The 22067-nt window shown below is 42.9% G+C and overlaps 1 protein-coding gene across 1 annotated transcript in view; it reads left to right on the top strand.

The window, feature by feature from the left end:
• The first annotated feature begins 3172 nt into the window (after window positions 1-3172).
• Window positions 3173-22067, top strand: part of LOC135259488 (collagen alpha-1(XXV) chain) — a 200417-nt gene continuing 181522 nt past the window's right edge. Inside the window, exons 1-2 of the mRNA XM_064343959.1 lie at window positions 3173-3939; window positions 4149-4218. Of these exons, the coding sequence (XP_064200029.1) occupies window positions 3640-3939; window positions 4149-4218 (370 nt within the window). The 5' untranslated portion in view covers window positions 3173-3639. The remainder of the gene's footprint in view (window positions 3940-4148; window positions 4219-22067) is intronic.

The following is a 22067-nucleotide window of genomic DNA, read 5'->3' as shown; positions in this document are numbered from 1 at the left end:
ATCACTCCACTGAGATCTCATCCCAAACCACAGGTTCCCTGTAGCCACACACACCCCTTCCCACACAGAAAATAGCACCACACCCAGAAACGTCCCAAACACATATAATAATAACAAATACAGGTAAAGGTTCACATATTCTACGACATGCATAAGTACATAAGTTACTAAATGCATTAAGACAAAGATTGCCAGTGCATCATATATATGCTTTAGCATGGTTATTTTATAATATTTTAGTAAAAATATTGCATAGTATGGCGTTAATTCATCATTTTTATTACTTGGTTGCAAATCCTTTTGCATTCAATGACTGCCTGAAGTCTGCGACCCATAGACAACACCAGACACTGGGTATCTTCCCTGGTGATGCTCTGCCCTTCCTGCACTGCAGCCATCTTCAGTACCTGTTTGTTTTGGGGTTTTTTGCCTTCAGTCTTGTCTTTAGCGAGTGTAATGCATGTTCGTTCAGATTCAGGTCAGGTGATTGACTTGTCCAGTCAAGAATATTCCACTTTTTGGCCCTGAAAAACTCATTGGCTGCTTCAGCAGTATGTTTGGGGGTCATTGTCCAGCTCCTATTTGAAGTGCTGTTTTAATGAGTTTTGAGGCATTTAGTTGGACGTGAGCAGAATTCATCCTGCTGCTGCTGTCAGCAGTTATATTATCTATGAAGACAAGTGAGCCAGTTCCAATGGCACCATACATGCCCAAGCCATTACACTAACTCCACCATGTTTTACAGATGTGGATTCTGGCGTTCAAGGCGTTCTTGCTTTGGATCATGAGCTGTTCCTTTATTTCTCCACACTCTTCTTTTGCCATCACTTAGGTACAGGTTAATACTTGTCTTTTCTGTTCAAAATAATTGTACCAGAATGGATTTTAATGTACTTTCTTTTTTTCTTTTTAGCAAACTCAAACCTGGCCATTCTGTTCTTTAAGCTTGCCAGTGGTTTGCATCTTGTTGTTAACCCTCTGAGGTTATGCTGATGTGGTCTTCTCTTTACTTTAATCTCTGAAGCATCTTTGCCTAGATCCTAGAAAGCATTCTTGATTTGTTTGACAAACAAAAAGGGGGGTTTTCTTCAGAAGTGAGAGTATTCTTTAGTAATCCACTACAGTGGTCTTCTGTGGTCCACCAGACAGTTTGCTATTGCTAAGCTAAACTGTGTGCTCTTGCTTCCTAACAATGTATCAAACTGTTGATTTTGACACACTCAGTGTTTTAACTATGTTTCCCTGAAATGGGGGGACTATGTGAAAAAATGTCTGAAATTCATATATGACTGTTCTAAATTGAATTCACTTTATTTACTGAAAGTTCTTTGAGAACTATTCTTGTTGTTGCTTTCTACTGCGCAATACTGCAGTACAGACTCTTGCCATGTGTTCCTTCCTGTCACCCATCTCAGCCATTTCCATCAGTTTTCTCTTCTGGCACCAGTCATCCTAATTTTGGAGGGCTAAAACATGCACTGCGGACCATGCACTATTCACGATAATACATGGGTGGCAGACAGTGTGCATACAGAGCCACTAGGGGGTGTTGTAATGCTGTGAATAAACCGCCTTACCTTGGTGAAGCCCAGTAGGCTGGCACGTACAGTAAAGGTGACCTTAGTGGTCATGGCTGAGTCTCCAGGCAATTTGTTTTTATATTCCTCTGCTGCTAATAAGTTTGGGCATGACAAGTTTCTGTAATACCGACCTTATAATTCACCCGATTCAGTTGGATCCTGAATGAGTTACACATGCACTCCTAGTCACATCTGCTGTGTATTTTGGCCCCTCATTGGTAGTCTGAGCTTCTCATTTTGGTAAGGACAGCAGAAACGGTAGCCATTTTCAGACGCAGAATTAAGACTACACCTCGACTCTTTCTCTTCGACCCTCTCCGGCATTTTACCAGCCCTAATACCTGACTCCATTTTGAGAGGCTGCAGTTCTTTGCTTTTGTGTATATAATGAAGTTTAATGCTTAGTAGTCTGGTTTTGTTCTTGCACATATAACTGCTCTAAAAGATGTCCTGTTGTCAAAAAAGTCCACACTTGTTGCACTTGCTGTCTCCCTTAGGGGTGATGCTGTGGCCTTCTAAGGAATTACTGCAGTTTAGAGGGAGAGGAGTCAAGGAGCAGACTCTTGTATTTTCACTGTAAGTTACTCTTACTCCTAGTCAAGTAGGGCCAAATACAAAATAAGCTTGATATAAATCATAATTATAAACCGGCTTTTTTGTCATTTTCACAAAATGACCACCATTGACACTGAAATTTATTTGCATCATATAAAATGCTTGAAAGTTGATTTTTCAAATGTATACATTTTGGTGATATTCAATTGTTGAATTTATGTTTTGCTGAAAACAATGTTATTTTATTCACAGCTAAACATTTGGGTGAATTTCCCTGGGCATGCATCGGTTTGCATTTGCCCAGGACAGCTGTCTGTTGTCTGGAGATTGGGTTACTGTGTAGACCACAAACTTCAGACATCTCCTCCCTCCAATGTAGTCATAAACATGCACCACAGCAGCCAACACCACTGGAATGAGGACAGACAAGGCGGAGGGGGTGGTCGCTCTCCCCCAAAATCTCATGTCTGCAGACTAGGCAGGTGCTGTGATTTGGATGTCTCCACATAGGGTGGTGTAGCAGGCTAATCAATGTGCTTCTGCCCTTGGGGTTGCGACATTAGAGTTACTCTACACTGGGCCCTATTTTGTCACCCAGGGTGATATGACTGGCTTCTACTGTGACATCATTTTCACTATTAGACACGTTTGCGCGTGAGCCCGCGAAATTGGATAAATACCATTGGCAACGAGTGTTCCATAATGTTAACATGTAATATAATGACAATAAAAGTTGTAAAACGCATGGTTTCAAAACATTGTAGGCTATTATTACCACCAGCTGTTCTGACATAATTTATGTTTATGCGTTATTAAATCTTAAAGACAGCATGATCAATTAATTCTTCAAATCATGTATGGTTAAATTGCATCGATCTACCTGCACTTTGTCAGTGTTTTTTCTGGACAGATATTAGTCTGAACTGTCATTTCCTTCTCAACACACGCTGACACACCCTCAGACTGCATATTTATACGGTCTATGGAAATAAGGCTGGTGTGAAGCTCGAATCAATAAATTATGTTAATCAGAGAGCACACGCGGAGATTTGGGCGTACTGCCTTATTTACCGGGGGGGATACCGTAGTTGCTATCAGTACGATGTGTTATAGCAATCGCCGCTGGTGAACGTGTTTACTCTCACAAGGTCTTTCAGTTTTAATTCGTACCCATCCTTTTACCAACTCAATCGTTTTAACTCAAGTGACAAGGGTTATCGTCTCGGTAAACAGTGCAACAAGTTAACAAAGCCTGCTGTAAGTCGGTGGGGAGTCTTTCGCAGGTTGCCCCGCTCGGCAGAGGACGGAAGCGCGGTGCCCTTGTTGGACCGTCTCCTTGCTCGCTGGGAGCTCGACCACCTCTCTGGTGTTGTAGCTAGCATAATAGGTTTAGAATAGTTGCGACCCACGCGTAAACATCGAGTTCAGACTAGAAGAGCGCTGTAGCCTGTGCACAATTTACGCGCCAGGAGTGCGCGAGCTGTCGCATTGTTAAGAATCCCATATGAAGGCTTTGGAGGCTCGAGGAAACTCAAGGTGCAGTGAAAGCATGGAGAGGGAACCAGGGTCTTACAAACGGCAGTACTGCTGTAGGACCTTCGCAAGTGTAATTTCGCTTTTATTTTCTGTTGTGTCCGTCGCCTATTGCATTTTTCTGAGTGTACAAACATCCGAGATCAGACAGAGGGTCGTGGAATTGGAAACAACTGGAAACGGAGAGATTCAGTATCACCAGGTTCCCGGCTTTTCCATGGATCAGCTTAATTCATTGGTACGGGAGAGAGTGGATCAACTTCTGTCTCAGGTAATCTCTCCTGTTCACTTGACAAAACACGCCAGGCGATACTTCATGACTGGTATTCCCTTTGAAAATACACAAAGACGCTGTCATGGAAAGTTAGTTAGAAATAGTGTCCTAATGTTCAGTATTTCAGTAGAATGAAATGATTATCTTAAGGAAAAGCGTATTGTTTAAGTCTTGTCATTTATGAATATTATTTGGTTTATTTACAGAGGACATACGAACATTTGGCCAAAATAAGGTCTGCTCGAGAAGCTCCACCTGAGTGCAACTGTCCACCAGGTAAATTTGGCAACTGTTTATCGCGTTAAATGTTGATATGGATGTGGGGTGGAACGGTGAGTTAAATGGGTTGTTTTTATACATTACATGTACGTAGCCTGCAATAAGCAATTGCTTGGATTAGTGCTGTATTGTGAACTTCGCAGCGAACATCATGCAACAGATGCAGTTATAATCACTCCAAACAGAATTAAAGAGCACGTACCGGCTTATCAGCGACTTAATCACTAAAAGCAACACGCATAACAAAGCAAAATTATCTTTTATTGTCTCTAGGTTCACTTTATCAGCGTGGTTTCCGTCTGTATTGTTGAGTATGCGAAACCGTATGTATTGTTACTGTTTTTTCTGTCAACCGTTCGTTTATTCCCAGGGCAATGTGGTGTAGTGGCAAGAGGGCAGGGCGTGTAAATTAAAGCTTGCGGCTTCAATTCCAAACGGAGTTCTTACCGTTGTACCCTTGAGTAAGGTTCTTAACCTGAATTTCTTTAGTAAAAATATCTGTATAAATTAATTGTAATTTATAGCCAATGCATCAATGTAATGTGTGAAAGTTCTCTGGATACGAGCCCCCGCTAAATGCTGAAACCTAGTGTAAATATAATATTGCTTTATATGTCACGCTGTTTATGTGCAATAGGATAATTCATACTACCATTTCATTGCAAAGCATTCCAGATTTTAATGTGCGAAATTGTATTTCTTCTTGATTTTCTTGTTTTGTAGCCTGTTATAAATGGCTTTGGTTTGAGTTTGCTTTGCTCGCCAAGAGATGAAGTGTTTTACTGTTGACAAGTTGGAATTTCGTTTTGGAGTCGTTATAGTGCCTGTGTGTTACAGTCACTATTTTTCAGTGAAGTGGGGGACTCCAGTCGACTCCAGGGAATTTGGCGGTTCCTGTAATCCCGAGTCCTTAATGGAAAAGACGGCGCGGGCTGCCGAGCCCGGGAGGCGCAGTGAAAATAGCGCTCATGCTGTGCGCTTGCCGCGTGTTGCGGGCGAATTACAGTGATTCACTCCTCTCAGGCATCGCGCTGATAGTTAGAAGGCATCGTGAGGGATACAGACAGCTGAATCACCGCTATTCTAAACAGAAACAGTGGTATTTAACAGCTATACATAGTAGTGCTGGGAACTTTTTGAGACGGGAATGGATTCGTGCCTGCCTATGCCTCGTCTCATTTGGCAAATGCATGCATTTGCATGTTTGCCGTGTAGGTATACTGTGTTTGAATGTACCTGCAAACACACTATATAAGTTTTTATTAATGGCATTCTACTATTTAATATCAATCAGCACACTTCGACGTTGGATTTAATTACAGATACATATATTTGTTTGCTTTTTTCGAACGCGGAATTGAACAGAAAGCGTTGCAGAAAGCAACACGCGAGGGGTTGCGGAACAAGACGCACCTATATTTATCCACTATAGTGCACACCGCATCCCGTATCTCCGCGTAGGTCTACCCTAACTGGTTTAAAAATACTGAAAATACCCTTTCCCACCAGCAGATGGAAACGCTAATGCTTGGGACGCCCCAAAATTCGGAAATCTGCCATCAGGCGGGAAACAATGCTGGTTTCTGTGCCGTATATAAAATATGAATGCCATGGACATGGTGAGATTCATCTGCCGCAGGGATTAAACAAAGGCGCTTTACTCTAAGCAGTGCGTTTGCGGTCTGAGCACAAGTTTTTGCGAATTCCACTTTCATGATGAGATTAGCCTGATATTGTTCAGCATTGTCCCGATGACAAGTTAAGTTGGCCACGTGACATGGTGGTTTTTCAAACACAGACCCGGTCGCGGTCCCAGTCCCACTGTGTATGCTGGTTTTTGTCACGGTCAATATCTTGATCAGTTAATGTTGTTTAAGTTCTTACACAATTTTGTACTTTCACTTATTCCAGTATTATGTGGGTTTGGCTCAATGCCATTTTCTCTCTTGTTGAACTCTTCATTTTTCGCAAATTTAGTTTAGTTAAGTTCCAATGATACGTTTCAGTGTTTCACTATCAGCCATTAGGGCCCCCATGATTTCACCTGTCATTCCGGTCGATTCAGTTCAGAAATGTAACCTTTCAAAAGGAGGCATTTGTCATAGGGCACATCATACTGATCGGACACATCAGGGATGTGAACGTGGAATTTTTACTCTTAAATAATAATATGGTCTTAAAAGGGTAAGTCATACTAATTGAAAGCATTAACTGCTCATTACAGTTCAGAGGTTGCAATTATGGTAGGAACAAAGACCGGCTTGCACAGTTTGAAAACCTGCCATAACAGGATTGACCACTCAGCACCACCTCTGATTTTTCATGCTTTGTCAGGGTAAAATGTACTCTATTAGAGTTGACGTGACATTAAACATGTTACTGTGTGTAATCATACTTCCATAAGTGATGATGAATATTCAAGCTGAAGAAAAAAGTAACCTTTAGGCATCAAAATGTAAGTGTGCCAAAAACAACTCTCTTCTGAGCTTCTGTTGTGGCGGGAAGGGGTTTGGAAGTCTAGGGGTTCTGGATTTATGTTTATTTGTTTTCTTGTTTTTTTCCTTAATTTAAAGGCAGTCATACTATATTTTGTTTTCACCTTCCACTTGTCACAATACTGGCATGAAAACATTTTTTTCTGACCAAGATTTTTCTGGCACGGTTTTTTTCCTTTTTCAGTCGTATCTCAAATGGCCCATTGATTCTGGATTTGCAGTTTTTTCTATTGCCAGGGAGAGGCGGGAAAAGGCTTGCCCTGAGTGGTTAATTAAACTTTTTTTCTACAGTCTTGATGAAATTTTTGAAACAACTGATGGATGGGCAGGCTGTGACTCATGGATTGACAGTGAACTCTGCATATTGTCCACTTGGGGCCCTCAGGAGAGAGAGGGAGAGCTCAATCAATGCCAAGAATCCCTATTGATTGAGGTCTTGAATTTTAACAAGCTGAATCCTCGTCAGAAACCCAACCTGCTCACCCTACTGGCCAAAAAAAAAGGAACAAGAAGATTAATTACTTCATTTGTATTACCTTTATTTATCTAGTTAGTCAACAGAAGGCTTGATTCTCTTTGAGTTGACCTGGAGGACCATGTTGTATAATGGTAAAGGAACTTAGATAATGCCTCTGTAACTCAGAGGATGCCAGTTCAATTTATAGGTGAGTTTATGCTGTCTTCTTCTGGAATAGGAACCTGAAGCCAAATTGCTTCAGTTAAATTATGTAGCTGATCGGATTTAGGTGAGGAGGTTAGCTGGCCAGAGTGTCCGTTTTTTGCAGAACTTTTACCAGGAAATCCCTGGTAACACCCATCTTGAAAAGGTGCTTTTACTGGATCTTTAAAAAACGACAGTGAGTCAGGACTTCGGAATAACATGTGTTCCACAGAATTCCACTTTCTACAGCACAGTATCCCCATCGCTTTTGTTTGGGCCGGAGGGAAGAGCGCCCCCAGGTGGCCCGTCCAGATCTCTTCCAGCAACTTTATTTTCCAATGAGGCATTTGTATGTAGTGCATGGATTACGTTTGTAGTCTGTAGCCCCGAACAGGCTTCATTGTTTCGGGATTGGTGCCCCTGCCCGCCCCACTTACCCCTCTTTCCCCACCTGCATGCCAGCCTTTGTTTAATGGGACCGCCAGCAGGCATGCAGTCTGTGGACTTCTACGCAGAGAGATTGCACCTTTCAGGCAGGCGCTAACCACAGGAATTCAGACGGTGAACTGCAGGAAGGAAAAAATATGGTGTGTGTGCGTGCATGCGTGTGTGTGTATACACACATATATACACATATAAATAAATAAATATATGTATGTGTGTATATATGGACACCTGAACATCACACCCATATGTACTTGTTGAACAGCTCATTACAAAACCATGGACATTAATATGGAGTTGGAACCCCTTTGCTGCTGTAACAGCCTCCACTCTTCTGGAAAGGTTTTCCACTAGATTTTGGAAAATGGCTGCGAGGATTCGCTTCCATTCAGCCACAATTGCATTAGTGAGGTTGGGCATTGATGATGGGCCTGGCCTGCAGTTGGCATTCCAATTCATCCCAAAGGTGTTTGATGGGGTAGAGATCAGGTCTCTGTTCAGGCCAGTCAAGTTTTTCCTCACCAGACTCAACAAACCATTTCTTTATGGACGTTGCTTTGTGCACGTGGGCATTGCCAAGATGAAACGGGAAAGTGCCTTCGCCAAACTGTTGCCTGTGTTTGAAGTGCACAGCTCTGTAGAATGTGATTCTATGCTGTAGCACATGTATGCATTAGGATTTCCCTTTACTGGAGCTAAGTGGCCTAGCCCAAACCATGTAAAACAGCCCCAGACCATTATTCATCCTCCACAAAACATTACAGTTAGTGCTATTCGGGCCAGTACAGTTGGCACTATGCATTCCACTGATCCCAGATTTGTCTGTCTGACTGCCAGATAGAGAAGTTTGATTCATCACTCCAGAGAACTCGTTTCCACTGCTCCAGAGTCCAGTCCAATGGCGGTGTGCTTTACACCACTCCGGCCGATGCTTGGCATTGCGCATGGTGATCGGCTTGTGGATGGCTGCTCAGCCATGGAAAACCATTTCATGAAGCTCTTGATGAACAGTTCTTGTGCTGACGTTTCCAGAGGTCGTTTGGAACTCTGTAGCGAGTGTTGCAAACGAGGACAGATGATTTTTGCACGCTACATTCTTCAGCACTTGATGATCCCGTTCTGTGAGCTTGTGTGGCCTACTGCTTTGTGGCTGAGCTGTTGTTGCTCCTGTATGTTTCCACTCCACAATAACAGCACTTACAGTTGACTGGGGCAGCTCTAGCAGGGCAGCAATTTAACAAACTGACTTGTTGGAAAGGTGGCATCCTATGACAGTTCCTCCTTGAAAGTCACTGAGCTCTTCAGAACAAATACTGAAGAGCCAATGTTTGTCAATGAAGATCGCATAGCTGCATGCTTTATTTTATGCACCTGTTAGCAATGGGTGTGGCTGAAATAGCGAAAACCGCTAATTAGAAGGAGTTTCCACATACTTTTGGAAATGTAATATGTGTGTGAGAACAAAGGAGGAGAATGCTTGGCCTTTTTCCTCATGTAAATGGAGACTTGAGAGTTGTGAGCCCTGAAGAGGCAGGGAACGTGGTAGGTCTCGGCCGAGAACATGACAGCGGCCTGAGCAGAAGCTCGAGAGTGACAAGAAAAGGCGCTCCTACAGCCGGGGGGGAGGTATTTGGAAAATGACAGAAAGAGAATTGGATTTATGAGTTGTGTCATTTGGAGAGGGGGGAGAGCAGAATTGAAGTGGAGAGAAACGACGGAGGGAAGTAAGCAGGAAGAAAGCATTTTGTGGCAGGCACATGGCTCTTGGCTCAGCTCCAGTGAGATCTTGAACCTGGGAGCAAACTTCGGTGCAGGCAGTGGAGTCAGTGTCCATCAGCCATTACCATGGAAACTCACTGGAGCATACAGATGTTTTCCCCACCGCAAGCACGCTGCATGTAATACCAGGCAATTTTGATTTTTTAAAATGAAACCTAGGCTATACATATTTCCCTTTAGCCATTAGTAGAAGCTGTACTTCCCCCCACATTTTCTCATTGGAATCCATGCTTCTTTGCAGCTTCTGCCCCTGAGTCAAGTTTCAAATTTTTAAAAAGGCAAATGGCAATCTCTCCGGCATCAAGTCCCTGCTTTGCAGCAGTTGCCTGGAAACGCAACAACCTGATTATGTGCCGCCTAGCCAAACCCGTCCGCTTTTAATGCCTTTCTGACCCTAAAGGTCTGTGATGTGGCTTAATGCCATCAATACAGGGTCTGTGTAGGTCTGACATTTAAGACACTCTGAGGAGGTCAGATGGACAGCTTTTTACAAAGAATGCATGACGTATCTGTCATCTCTCACCCTCTCTCTCTCTCCCCTCCCTCCATCTTTCTCCAATCTCTTGCTATCCCCCTTCTCTCTCTTTCTCACTCTGTCTCTCTCTCAGTCTCTCTCAAAGGCACATATTTGGAGTGTAGTCCATGAGAGAGAAAGACAGAGAAATAGAGAGACAGCATTAAAGTGAAGAAAGTTGTTTGTTACTCAGAAGTAGCACTCAAATTTATTCACGCAGCAGTCTGGCAGAGCCTAACTGAATACGTGTGTGTGTTTGTGTGAGAAAGAGGTGGGGGGCTATTAAAGAGCACTTGTTTCCCATTAAACATAAAGCACCCCACTCTCGCCTCCTCAGGACCCCCACATCTGAGGGATCTGTCTAATGCAGCTGTTTTCGAGGTTCCTTTGGAGTTGGGGGATGGGGGAGTGGACCCACACAAAGGAGTGTATTACCACCATGTATGTTCTGTGCCCAGAAACACTGTCCTTTTTGTCTGGGGACAGCCCCCCCACGCCCCCCAACGTTCTTTCATTATTTGAGTCAGAATGACCTTAAGGGAGCTCCCTTAACCCCCTGATCCCCCAAATGTGCGTGCTAACGCACACAGAGACACGTAGATGAACCTCACTCACGCTCACACACAGATGCACCACACACAAACACACATTTTTCCCAGCATTGGAGGTTCGTAACGGTCTCTTTGATAGACCATCCACAAATGCATTTGGAAATAATTTATGATACATTTACGTAATGTACTTCTTTCTTCCTGTCCTGTGGTCCACACAATGCATTCTGGTCGGTGGAATGTGGCTCACACTGTCCAAAGCCTTACGCACTGGGTTACACAGATGCCAGGTGTATCCAGCTAGGACTGATCACGCACTGTATACACAGTGTATTCGTGTTTGAGTGGTAGGATGGTAGGAACATTTTAGCCTTTTGGCCCATAATGGGCCTGGTTTCCTTTGTCCAAATTCTAATCTTATCCATTATAATCATGAAGGCAAAACTGACCCCAGATCAGGGCCTCTCAGAGTAGGAACACTTTATAAAGGCAGGCCCAGATCTAGGGTCAGTTTGACCTTCTAGCCCATAATGGATAAGATTAGGATACTGACACGGGAAAAGCTGATCTTGGATCAGTACTCCTCCTCTGAGAGGTTTTATCAGTATCGGCCCGGATGTCTGTGAAAGAAGCCCCCCACACCATGTCCGCACGCCAGGCATGCTCGGCAGAAGCTTGTGTGCAGTTTGTCAAAGTGAGTGCAGTTGCTACAAATGAGAAGAGTGAGAAAATGGTGGGAGAGCATGAGAGAGATGTAGACACAGAAAAATAGAAAAAACAGTGCATGATAGAACCCGAGGGAGGAAGAAGTAGTAGAAGAAGAAGCAGCAGAAGAAGAAGAGGAAGTTTTGTTTAATTCTTCTACTTGTTTTACTGTGGTACAGTTGAAGTATGGACACGAAGTATGGCAATTTGGTAAATGAAGACAAACACAGCTGAATAATGCAGCCGTGACTCATTGAGGTCCATTTCTCCCTTTGGGTTTAGAGCCAAAGGCTTGCTACACCTGGAGAAGTGTTCAGGATGGACTGTGTGAAGGGCGCATTCACGGTTCAGCTGATGTGTAGCGTAACGTGACATGGGAAACGGGCTGGGGTCGACGCAGGTGAACCCAAGCAACCGCAAGCGCTCGACTCCCAAGCGATACCTCCCAGTCCACGAGCAGCTAGAGCAGCTAGAGCAGCGAAGCTGGAGTTGAACAGGTTATGTTCTTATAAGAATTTTTTTAAATGTCACTGACGTCTTTAATGACTAATCAATAAAAGTATTTTAGTTATAACCTTGAACAGATTATGAAAATGTTCTCTCATATTTCTACAAGGAACAATATAACAGATAACAACATCAGAGTGTGCAATACATACAGCCAATACAGAACGATGTTAATTTATGCTGCATGCAGATAAGTTACCTAAGACTTGGTAGTGTTAGCTGTTGCAATAATTTGGAGTCTAGGACAGGGTATGATTTAGGAATCAAGCATGCTAACATGCATGACAGAATTTGCAAGAAGAATTGATGTTAGTTAGCTAGCATGTTCAGCTGCATAGTAGCTAGCCTACTGTAGGCTGGCAATGGGCTTGGGCAATGGGCTACTGCATATTTCAATGAAAAGCTTGTGGAATCTCCAAAATGAAATGAAACAATTTTTTTATTAAAAAAGTTTCTTTTTTACATTATCTGAACTTACTGGCTCGCTGACATTCCATACTTAGCTAACTGTCTAGCCTGCCAAATTGGAGCAAACTTTAACCAAATCCACGATTAATAACATGATAGAAGCAAGGATGATGTTGTCTGGGGAAATCAATGGAAAAAGCAAAAAGAAAAAGCTACTCAAAACGACTCTACACAGTCACTTTACACCTGTCATTCCACCTCCTAGGCTCTGATTTTAACGAGTTGAAGACACGAGTGTAAAAATCACTTTTGCACCAAATGGTATGCAGGATTGCATTTGAGAGGTTGTAATTACTGAGTTGTCTTTGCTGTAGTTGTATAATTGCAACTGTTTTTGCCTGCATTCTCACATTTATTTACAGATTTAGGAAACCATTTACAGATTTGTGAATCCATGCTACAGGTTTGTGAAACCATTTACAGATTTGTGAATCAATTCTACAGATTTGCGAAACCATTTACAGATTTTTGAATCCATTCTACAGATTTGTGAAACCATTGATCAATTTCTGAGATCATTTACAGATCTGTGACTATTGTTATAAAAATACCACCATACTGTTTTATCCGAGTCTCGTTGGAGAGAACGGAGCTTAAAGAGTAATTGCACTCACTGTTTCAGGCTGGCTCCGCCTACGACCCAAAAATATTCCCTGGGGTGGGTGGTGTAGGTGTGTCTATCTCATTTGCATAAATTATTCTCTGTGCACATGAATTTGTACAGCATAGCTGTGCCTAACACAGGAAAATTGGATCAAACTGTAAAACTAGGCATTTCAGATGATATGTGAATCAAGATTCTGAAATGATATGGCCTATTTCTCACCTTGAATGTTTTGAGAACCACTAAAGTATGTTTCTCAAAACATTCAAGGTGAGAAATAGGCCGTGTAATTTCTGAATGTTGATTCACATTTCATCTGCAATGCCTAGTTTGACAGTTTGATCCAAGTCTGGAATATGAGATTATGTATTTATGAACAGGCCGCCATGAAAACATTGCTCGAAACCAATCTGGCCAGTGTTCCATCATAATTAAAAAGTAAACGGAAAAATTGTTACGGGTGGAAACAATTTTCCAGCTGGATATCTTGATTGACATTTATATGACATAGTCGTATCGCCAAAGAGGTACTCTGACATCATGATAGGGCCGGGGCCAGAGTGCAGAAAGAACATTTAAAACTAGAGGGCAGTAAAAAGACATTTTTACATGAGTTTTTTCTGCCAAATTATATTATTTCTGAAATATTGAAATAACGGTATGAATGAAAGTGTTTCATTATAAAGTAGGCTTTCAAATATGTCTACAGCTAAGAAAACATTATCTAGAGTGTAATTACTCAGTAGTCACATATGTGATTAGAATGTTCTTAACTGAACGTTCTAATGCTGATGTGACAATCACTACAGATAATTGAAGGGAATGTTCTAGAACACTGACTTAGAATTTTGAACCAAATATTCAAAAAAAAAAACTATCCCTCAAAGGGTTAAAAAAGCAGCCGGACGGGTTCCAGAGCGCAGCACGTGTTTGTGGACCCCAGGGTGTGCGGAACCCGGACTGAGAGGAGAATTTCACTCGGATTGTTATTCTTCCTCCGTCCGTCAGGTCGGCTTGCCTGCCTGGCTGCCTGCCGGTCAACCGCACAACGGTTTCGAATTCGAGCTGCGCGCTGCGTTATGCTGGAGCGGGTCTCCCGCTGCTAACTCCGGTTCTGTAGTCATGAGGGGCGAGGAGGAGCGAGGAGCGGCAGCTAAGATGCATTGCTACGTATCCCGCTAGCTGACCATCAGGATACTTTTTTCCCCTCGGGAACCGGTCTCGGTAAAGTTAACTGGAGAGGAAGTGCTGCTAAATGTAATGTAAAATCTGACTGGTGCTAAATGTAATGTAAAATCTGACTGGTGCTAAATGTAATGTAAATTCTGACTAGTGCTAAATGTAATGTAAATGTGATGTAAAATAGGACTAGTGCGATGGATCTGGATGATGAACATTAATGCCTCCCGGCAGCTTCCTGCTCACTGACTGTGACTGAACACCTGGCTTATGGGAGACTGAGGTGGGTCACACAGTCTGCACATTTAAAGAATAAAAAAGGGAAGTAGAAATACCACCTCATGCTCCTGGTTGTGAAATTGTGAAATCAGTTCTTTCAAAAATAAAATGCTGGCTTAGTTATCCAGCAGGATGTCAAGGTAATCGAGAATTTAGTTTCTGTAAATGAACTTACTTCGGGGACCACAAAGTTGGCCCGGGGGAGGGGGGGCTTGTGTATTTTTTGGGGTGAGTGAAATCGCAGGTGTGGCCACTACCCCTGAGGAGGGCACAAAGATAACAACCGCCGGACTGCCAGCTGGGAAAGCCTTCACTTTAAAACGAGCTCTGAGCGCTTACTCACCTCACACCTAACGCTAGATTCAACCAACATTCCTAAACTTTAACTGACAATCTTCTATTCTCGATGGATCGAATTTATGCCACATTTAACAATACCCTTAAATCCAGTCACAACTTAAAGCAATATATCCTCTATCTCCCGCTTACACCTACGTGATGTTGTGTTGTAGCTTAATGCGATGATTAATGTTTTCATTTGTTACTGATAACCTGATACCATCACTCTTCTTTGTCTTTTTGGCTGAAGCTTTGTAAAGTTGCTGTGGACAAGAGCGTTTGCTAAACTCACAAATGTGAATGTAACTGCTGGTTTCCTTTTCTTCACAAACATAGTAAAGATAAAATCCTTTTGCTTGCATTTATTTGTCAAAGTCAGTCCAGGACAAATGTTGATCGAATCCCAGTGCTAGTGACCCTGTCAGCGACTCTTGGTCACAGTGTTTTGGTGTCAGGGTTCGGTGAAGCGGGATCCATCTTTGGATCCAAGGCTGTGATTGGCCAAGCAGCTTGGATGGTGACCACACTTGGGGCTGGTGGGAGACTGGGTGAACATGTTAAAAAAGAAAAATTTGTAAGTCATTTACAGTTATGTTTATCGGCACTCTCTTTGGTTAATAGAGAAATGGTGACTATTTAAACACGCACAATGGTTCCCTTAGCATCAGCCTTAATGACCAGCACTCTCATTGGGATAATAAGGAAATGAGAGTGTTTGAACACAAACTGTCCCTAATATAAGGGTGTAGTGCGGGTTCTGCATGTTTTAAGATATCAAACTTTCTCCTAAATACAAAAATATTTACAAGAGGTGTGTCTGTGAGGTTTTGCCCAGTGTAGTGTAATTGCTGTCAACATTTTACCAGCATGTTGGCTAAAGCCTGCTTATTTAACTGTAGTAGCTTGATATCACTTGATTGCGAAAGTGATATCCCTTGTAGGGAAGAGGCAATGCAGATTAATGAGGGGCACAGATTGACCCAGGCCCCGTTGTTTTGCAGAATGTTCGTTTGCGTTCGGACAGTGCAGCACGGTGAAACAAGCAAGGCTATCTGGCGAAGGTGGGGCCAGATAAGCCAGTGACACTCAGCAGCGTCTCCTCATTTATATGGGAAGTGGCCAGGCGTAGTTGAGGAGATATGCTAATGCAGGCAGGCCAGGGTATCTCTTTTTAATGCTGCTCTGTCATTGCTGTGTCTAATGGAACTCCTTATCTCACACATTTTTCAGGCTGTCACCACGTACTCTGTCTGGATAAAAGCAAATCTCTCTGGAACAGAGATCCTGATCTCCAGTCCTGGAGTGCGGCAGCGTCTGGTTGTTAGTGTGTTTCAATTCATGGACCTTGTTTCCAAGGCCTAAATAGGCTATGGATTTAAACAATGGATATTTAATATTGACAGTGGACTTGGAGGCACTGCAGCTTACCAGGACTGGAACTTGAGATACCAGCAATACAAGGGTCCCCAATTCCACAAGGTCACCTGGTTTTTGTTGCTATGCACCACTGATTAAGCCAACTGATTACACGGTTGACCTCACCTTGTTTTTTGGTTTGCTTGTTTTTGCTATCTTTAATCATTAACTGATACATTAGTATTATAGAACAAAATGGTGATTTGACAAGCAGATTGGATACAGATACAGGTTAAGGGTTAAATGTGAAGTGTGAGGGTAGCTGAACTGGGAAAGGAGTGCATTGTGGGAAATGCGCAGTGCTTTGGGAAATCCCATTGTAGTGTGTTGGCTGGGGGGAGGGTGTGGGGTCATCTACTGTGTAATCTTATTTATCCACGCGCGCACAGTCACAGACCCTGGAGTTTGTATTTTGTCGCGGGAACGCGATAACGCTAGGCCGTGCCGCGAGCCGGAGCCTGTCGCTCGACGGTCACGTCCGCATTAAGAACCAGTGGCATGACTGACAGTTGTATCGCGGGAGGGAAATGAGCTTGCCCCTGCCCCCGCTCTGCAGAGATAGCGGAGAGGATGCAGGCGTAACCTTGCTTTGAGGAAGTGACTCATGCCGAGTCAGGAATATTGGCTCAAGGTTATTTATATAATTACACAGTGATTCGAAAGAGCCAAGTCTTTTCAAACCAGCCTTTTTACTTCTCGGAAACGCTTACCGAATGATTAAATCTGGGTAAATGGTGTGGAGCTAGATTATATTTATTGATCATTAGTCTCAACAAGTTACTTCTCCAAAGAACTGCAGTTGCTTATCTTACCGTGCCTTTACGTTGACATTTTTTGACAGTGTTTTTTTGTTGTTGACAGTTCTGAACTCACAGAATGTTTTCCAGGCTAGTATGGAGAACCTACGCCGAGATAAAAACAGTTGTGACATGAACGTTGTGACTTCCAGTTAACCCTACAGCTTCACACTGATATAGTAGCTTCATGTTCATACTGTAGGCAGAGTATGTGGTTGCCTTGGTCACAAGTTCAATGTTCAATGTAGGGTTGGAAAATATACCTTATTTTTAGGCAGTATGAATTCAGGCAATGGCATGCGGTTTTGCAATCTTGCATTCGACTGTATATTTAAAATATAAGAAATTAAACATTGTAACAGTATTTTTATTGGTCATTATTTAACAATTTTTTTTTTTTTACAATTAAAGTCTATTTCTGTTTGCTTCTTTTGTAATTTGTATTAAATAACCAAATGCTGTCAAATATCATCATGCCATCATGCCATAATATGAAAAATATTGTGAAATGATATTTTGGCCATATCGCCTTATCCTAGTTCCATGTCTGTGCCTCCACGTTAGAACTGAATTTAACTAGAATTGGACCTCATACCATATATAAAGTAAACTGAAGGTGCCCTCTGCTGAATCTGGTGAATTCAGCAATTACTAAAACGAATTCACCAAAATGAAATTGTGAAGAAAAAGCATAACACATTTCACATTTACTTGAAGTACAAAGTTAAGGAAAACAGTTGATTGAATGCAGGCCTTTGTTGGCCTGATATGCAACTGAGGTCATGTACATGTATTCATAGGCTCTGGTGGCCTGATAAAACCTGATAAAGCAATTCAGGGGACCTAATTGTAAAAGAAGACCATCTCCCTTTGAGTGGAGGTATATGTACTTCAAAAGACTGTGATCAGAATTTTAATATGCCCAGAATTACAGAGTCTGTCTTACCACAGACCACAAATATGGCCCTGTAGAAAGAAGTTTCCTATAATGATGGGAAGTAGTTAAGAAAGAGAGAGAGAAAAAAATCTGGCTAATTTAGGTTTACAGTTTAGTCACGCTTGCTTAGCATCTTTTCCATTGCATTTATGGTCATCAGATTAAAACAGAAAAGCCTGTTTCCCTCTGAAAATAAATGGAAATGTTCTGTTATGTACAAGTGATATTAAGGCACCAGCTCAGAATCCCAGTGTAAATAAGCACCCTCTTTTTCGCTCCTGCACATGCAGACATGCATACATGCAGACACGCAAACACAGGCACAAATGCACACAGAAGTTATATCTGTCTGGCCCTTGCCTTGTTATCCACTAGCTTACGGAACAAACACCATACTCCTAGCTGAATGAACCAATCAGGATGCTCCCCTTAAGGACTAATGTCACCTGCAGCAGAGTTTCAGTCTCATGTCCCAGATTTCTCTCTCTTTTTTTCTCCCCCTGCTCCCTCTCTCTCTTACTCTCTTTCTCTTTCTCTCCTCAGTATTCATTTACTATTGTACAGCTGTTACTGAGTGAATTCTTCAGTTGATAAGTATTGACATTTCTGTGAGTAATCATAATCTTTTGACAGTCAGTGGATATTAAAAAAAGGTTTTTTTCCCCTCCCAAATCTGTGTATAGTTAATGCATTTCAAGTCTGGCCAGGGACCCCCTACAGAGCCTTGGAGGACCCCCTGGGGTCCACGAATCCCCTGTTTAAAAAGGGTCTAATAGGATTGGTTTGCAGTTAAGAGCACAGATTGGAGAGAGTGTGTTTGGGCTGTAAAGCATTCTGTGGACCTATGCGGTGTTATCCCCTTTATAAATGAGAACAAGGCTCCAATGCTTTTACTGAGTCTAGTACACATGTTTTAATGATTCCTTCGGACTCCTTCGTGTGTGTGTCTGTGTGTGTGTGTGTGTGTATGTGCACGCGAACTTGTGTATGTGTGTGTGAATGTGGGTGTGTGTGTGACATATTTTAAGTGTGACCTTTAAAAGTTGCTAGTTGTGCTTATTTGACAGATGCCAGTTAATGTTCTTTTTTGAGTCCTCTCACACTACCGGTGCCAATGACTGACCCAGGCCTTGCTGCTCATGCTCCAATCAAATGGACACTCCCCCACAGCGTCAATCAAATGGACACACCCCCACAGCGCACATTGAATACTGCTTCCAAACCCAGCTGTTTGCACTCACAGATCTTTATCTCGTTCATGCATCCTCATAAGACAACAATAGCACTTGTTCTTATCCTTGACCAGAAAGTCAAGAATAAGAACAAGTTTTTCTGAGATGTCATAACCATGAAAGCAGCTGGACAATGGTTGGAAATGGTCACAATGCCATCTAGACAAAGTGCGTCACCACAGATGTTATCAACTCTTATTGTTTTACGGGGACCTTTGCGAATGGCTTTCTGGGCTCTCTCCTTGTTGGATAACACAGAGGCGTTGATTCACCTGCCATTTTAAGTGAGTCAGGCATTACAGTGTTACTATCAGCTCTTAAATCTCTTCAGTAGTGTTTTCACAGAATGTGCTGGAAGGTAGTGTCACCAAGCTGGATACGGAGCTGGATGCGGCCACAATATGGGACCTAATCTATGTCAGGCCAGCACTCTACAGATGGCAGTTTACTACAATGAATAATGATTAAGGTAACCTCACTTAACTCAGAGGTTGCAAGTTTGATTCCCAGGTGGGGCACTGCAGTAGAGCAAAGGTACTTAACCGTAATTGCTGCGATAAAAAAATGAATGTCATCTGTGCAGGTCGCTCTGGATGAGAGCATCTGCTAAATGCCTAAATGTCAAAGATAATGTGCACCCCTGTCTGTACCCCCCTTTCTCTTGGCATGGAGCAACATGCTCTCCCTCTTGTGAGCTCTGCTGTCTGTCAAACTAACAAATAGATTGGGGAAGACAAGCTGTTCTGAAACCTGTCCTTGGCAGCAATCCTTTTTTTGTTTTACTTCATCACAAAAAGGAGGTTACTGTTTTCTGCAAACCATTTTTTTACTATTTTTAAGAAGTGTCCGTGTATTTATGCAGAGGTGGTGGCAGACTGTTGTACCAGGGGGACAGTGTCTGCAGGATTAACTCCAGTCCTGGAGGGCCGCAATGTCCGCAGGTTTATCTCCAGTCCTGCAGGTATCTGCAGGTTTAATTTCAGGCCGGCATAGCCAGTATCTGCAGGTTTAACTACAGACCTGGAGGGTCATAGTGTCTAGTGGTTTAACTCCAGTCCTGTAGGGCCGCAGTGCCTGCAGGTTTAACTCCAGTCCTGGAGAGCTGCAGTGTCTGCTGGTTTAACTCCAGTGCTGAAGGGCCACAGTGTCTGCAGGTTTAACTCCAGTCCTGGAGGGCCGCAGTGTCTACAGATTTAACTCCAGTTCTGGTGGGCCGCAATGTCTCAAGGTTTAACTCCAGTCCTGGAGGGCCACAGTGTTTAATTTCAGACCTGCACAGCCAGTATCTGCAGGTTTAACTCCAGACCTGTACAGCCAGTATCTGCAGGTTTAACTGCAGTCTTGGAGGGCCACAGTGTCTGCAGGTTTAACTCCAGTCCTGGAGGGCCGCAGTGTCTACAGATTTAACTCCAGTTCTGGTGGGCCGCAATGTCTCAAGGTTAAACTCCAGTCCTGGAAGGCCACAGTGTCTGCTGGTTTAATTTCAGACCTGCACAGCCAGTATCTGCAGGTTTAACTCCAGACCTGTACAGCCAGTATCTGCAGGTTTAACTGCAGTCTTGGAGGGCCACAGTGTCTGCAGGTTTAACTCCAGTCCTGGAGGGCCACAGTGCCTGCAGGTTTAACTCCAGTCCTGGAGGGCCACAGTGCCTGCGGGTTTAACTCCAGTCCTGGAGAGCCGCAGTGTCTGCAGGTTTAACTCCAGTGCTGGACGGCCGCAATATCTGCAGGTTTAACTCCAGTCCTGGTGGGCTGCACTTCTTTTCTTTTTTAAGAAAGAAAAGAGGTGCCCCTGTATTTCTGAGGTGGTGGCAGGGGGACACAGTGTCTGCAGGATTGACTCCAGTCCCGCAGTGTCTGCAGGTTTATCTCCAGTCCTGGAGGGCCACTGTATCTGCAGGTTTAACTCCAGTCCTGAAGGGGGCACTGTGTCTGTAGGTTTAACTCAACACCACCAGATTGGAATGTTTCTGCTTCAACAGTTGGGAGATGGGACTCAAAAAGTTAAGTATCTGATGCGTCTATAGAATCTGTGGTTAAATTAATTCACACACACGTTGAGACTACAATAATTTTCTGTAATTATCCCGGCAGACTGGGAATGTGCATTTTTAATCCACCCCACTTCTCTTTTTTTGGTGAAATACAATAAGCTGTTTTGGTATTTCACCAGTAAATGAGTGTGCTTGCTTGTTCTCCTTGGACCATTACAGATACACTATTTCTTGGCACTGCCTTTCTCAAAAATGATGTTGCATCCACATTCAGTTCTTCCTTGGTGCTAAGTAAGGCGACAGGTTTTCAAGCTATGGGATTTGTAGTAACTGTTTTATTGGTATTTAGACATGCCTGGTCCTAGTATAAAATGAGAGAAAATGCGTAATATTCAATTTGCATTGATTAATTTGTGTTGGTGTGGGTGAGGGACCTCAAAAAATGATGCCGACTGCAGGTTTTGTAAAAAAAACTATTAGCAAGAGTAGCGGTAAGACATTTTACCCTTTACGATGTGATATCACAAATATGTGAATAGAATGTTCTTAACTGAACATTCTAATGCTCATGTAACAGTCTCTACTGGTAATAGAAAGAAGTGGAGTTCTAGAACACTGACTTAGAATTTTGAAGAAAAAAAAACCATTCCAAAACACCTACTCTTCTTAATGCGGGCAAGGCGCTGCTGCTGTCCTCTTAAGTTAATACATTCTAGCGCAGTCTTTAATTGCCCTAAGCAAAAGCATTTCCCCTGTGCGCGCCTGTTTCCGCCTAATGATTGCTCTCTCTTAACTCACTCCATTGTGTTAGCGCCATCACCGCCTGCTTTTCTACTGCAAGCTTTTTTTTTTTTTTAATTCCACATACACTGTAGACGTTTCCTGTTTTGGCAAGTTCCAATGAGAAGAGCGCTAATAATGAGCAGCGGCAACAACAACAAAAAC

Source organism: Anguilla rostrata, chromosome 7 (genome assembly GCF_018555375.3).
Source record: "Anguilla rostrata isolate EN2019 chromosome 7, ASM1855537v3, whole genome shotgun sequence".
In the NCBI taxonomy this organism is placed as follows: Eukaryota; Metazoa; Chordata; class Actinopteri; order Anguilliformes; family Anguillidae; genus Anguilla; species Anguilla rostrata.
This window is presented reverse-complemented; position numbering and strand designations above follow the sequence as displayed.